This window comes from Austrofundulus limnaeus, unplaced genomic scaffold (assembly GCF_001266775.1).
Source record: "Austrofundulus limnaeus strain Quisiro unplaced genomic scaffold, Austrofundulus_limnaeus-1.0 Scaffold5472, whole genome shotgun sequence".
In the NCBI taxonomy this organism is placed as follows: domain Eukaryota; kingdom Metazoa; phylum Chordata; class Actinopteri; order Cyprinodontiformes; family Rivulidae; genus Austrofundulus; species Austrofundulus limnaeus.
Window position 1 is genome coordinate 1 of NW_013957874.1, and position 666 is coordinate 666.

General features: G+C 41.0%; 1 protein-coding gene across 1 annotated transcript in view; it reads left to right on the forward strand.

Annotated features, from left to right (window-relative positions):
* Window positions 1–401: 401 nt before the first annotated feature.
* LOC106512289 (kalirin) overlaps window positions 402–666 on the forward strand; it is a gene marked incomplete at both ends in the record, with an annotated part of 1,547 nt that continues 1,282 nt past the window's right edge. Inside the window, 1 exon segment of the mRNA XM_014000947.1 lies at window positions 402–524. Coding sequence (XP_013856401.1) covers window positions 402–524 — 123 coding nt within the window.

Sequence of the window (666 nt, forward strand, 5' to 3'; positions counted from 1 at the left end):
GAAAACAAGATCAAAAAGACTTTTTGGCTGATATAAGGTTTTAAAACTTGGTAAGATGGACAGTTTTTGCAGTGAACAATTCAGGCTGCTCTAAGACAGAGACTGCACAGAAACTAAAAACAACTCTCCTGAAAACGTCTGACACAATAGTGATGAATCAACCTTTAAAATATGTCTTCGTCTGAATGTGGTACCTTCAGGGGTGAAAATACAAAACTGCATCTAACATTCAGTTAATTAGTTACAAAATTTCCTTCAGTACAATGATCCACGCTGAGACACACATATATTTGCGTACTATCAATTTCTTTGATTAATTCTGGCAGTGAGTTTCTGTTGGCCGAATCGTCCTCAGTGTGTTTGTGAGTGTGGAACTGTGACGGAGCTGCATGTTTGTTCAGATGTTTGACTGGATCAGCCACAACAAGGAAGTGTTCCTCCAGAGCCACACAGAGATTGGGCGCAGTTACCAGCACGCTGTGGAGCTGCAGACGCAACACAACCACTTCGCCATGAACTCCATGGTAGGCCGCACCTTCACTTTGCATCACAGGAATCCTTTCCTGTGCAACACAAGAGCTACATGTTCAAGAAAGAACCTCACAACATTTTATTCATAGAACTTTGTGTATGACAATTATACAGCGGGTAAAATAAGTATTGAAC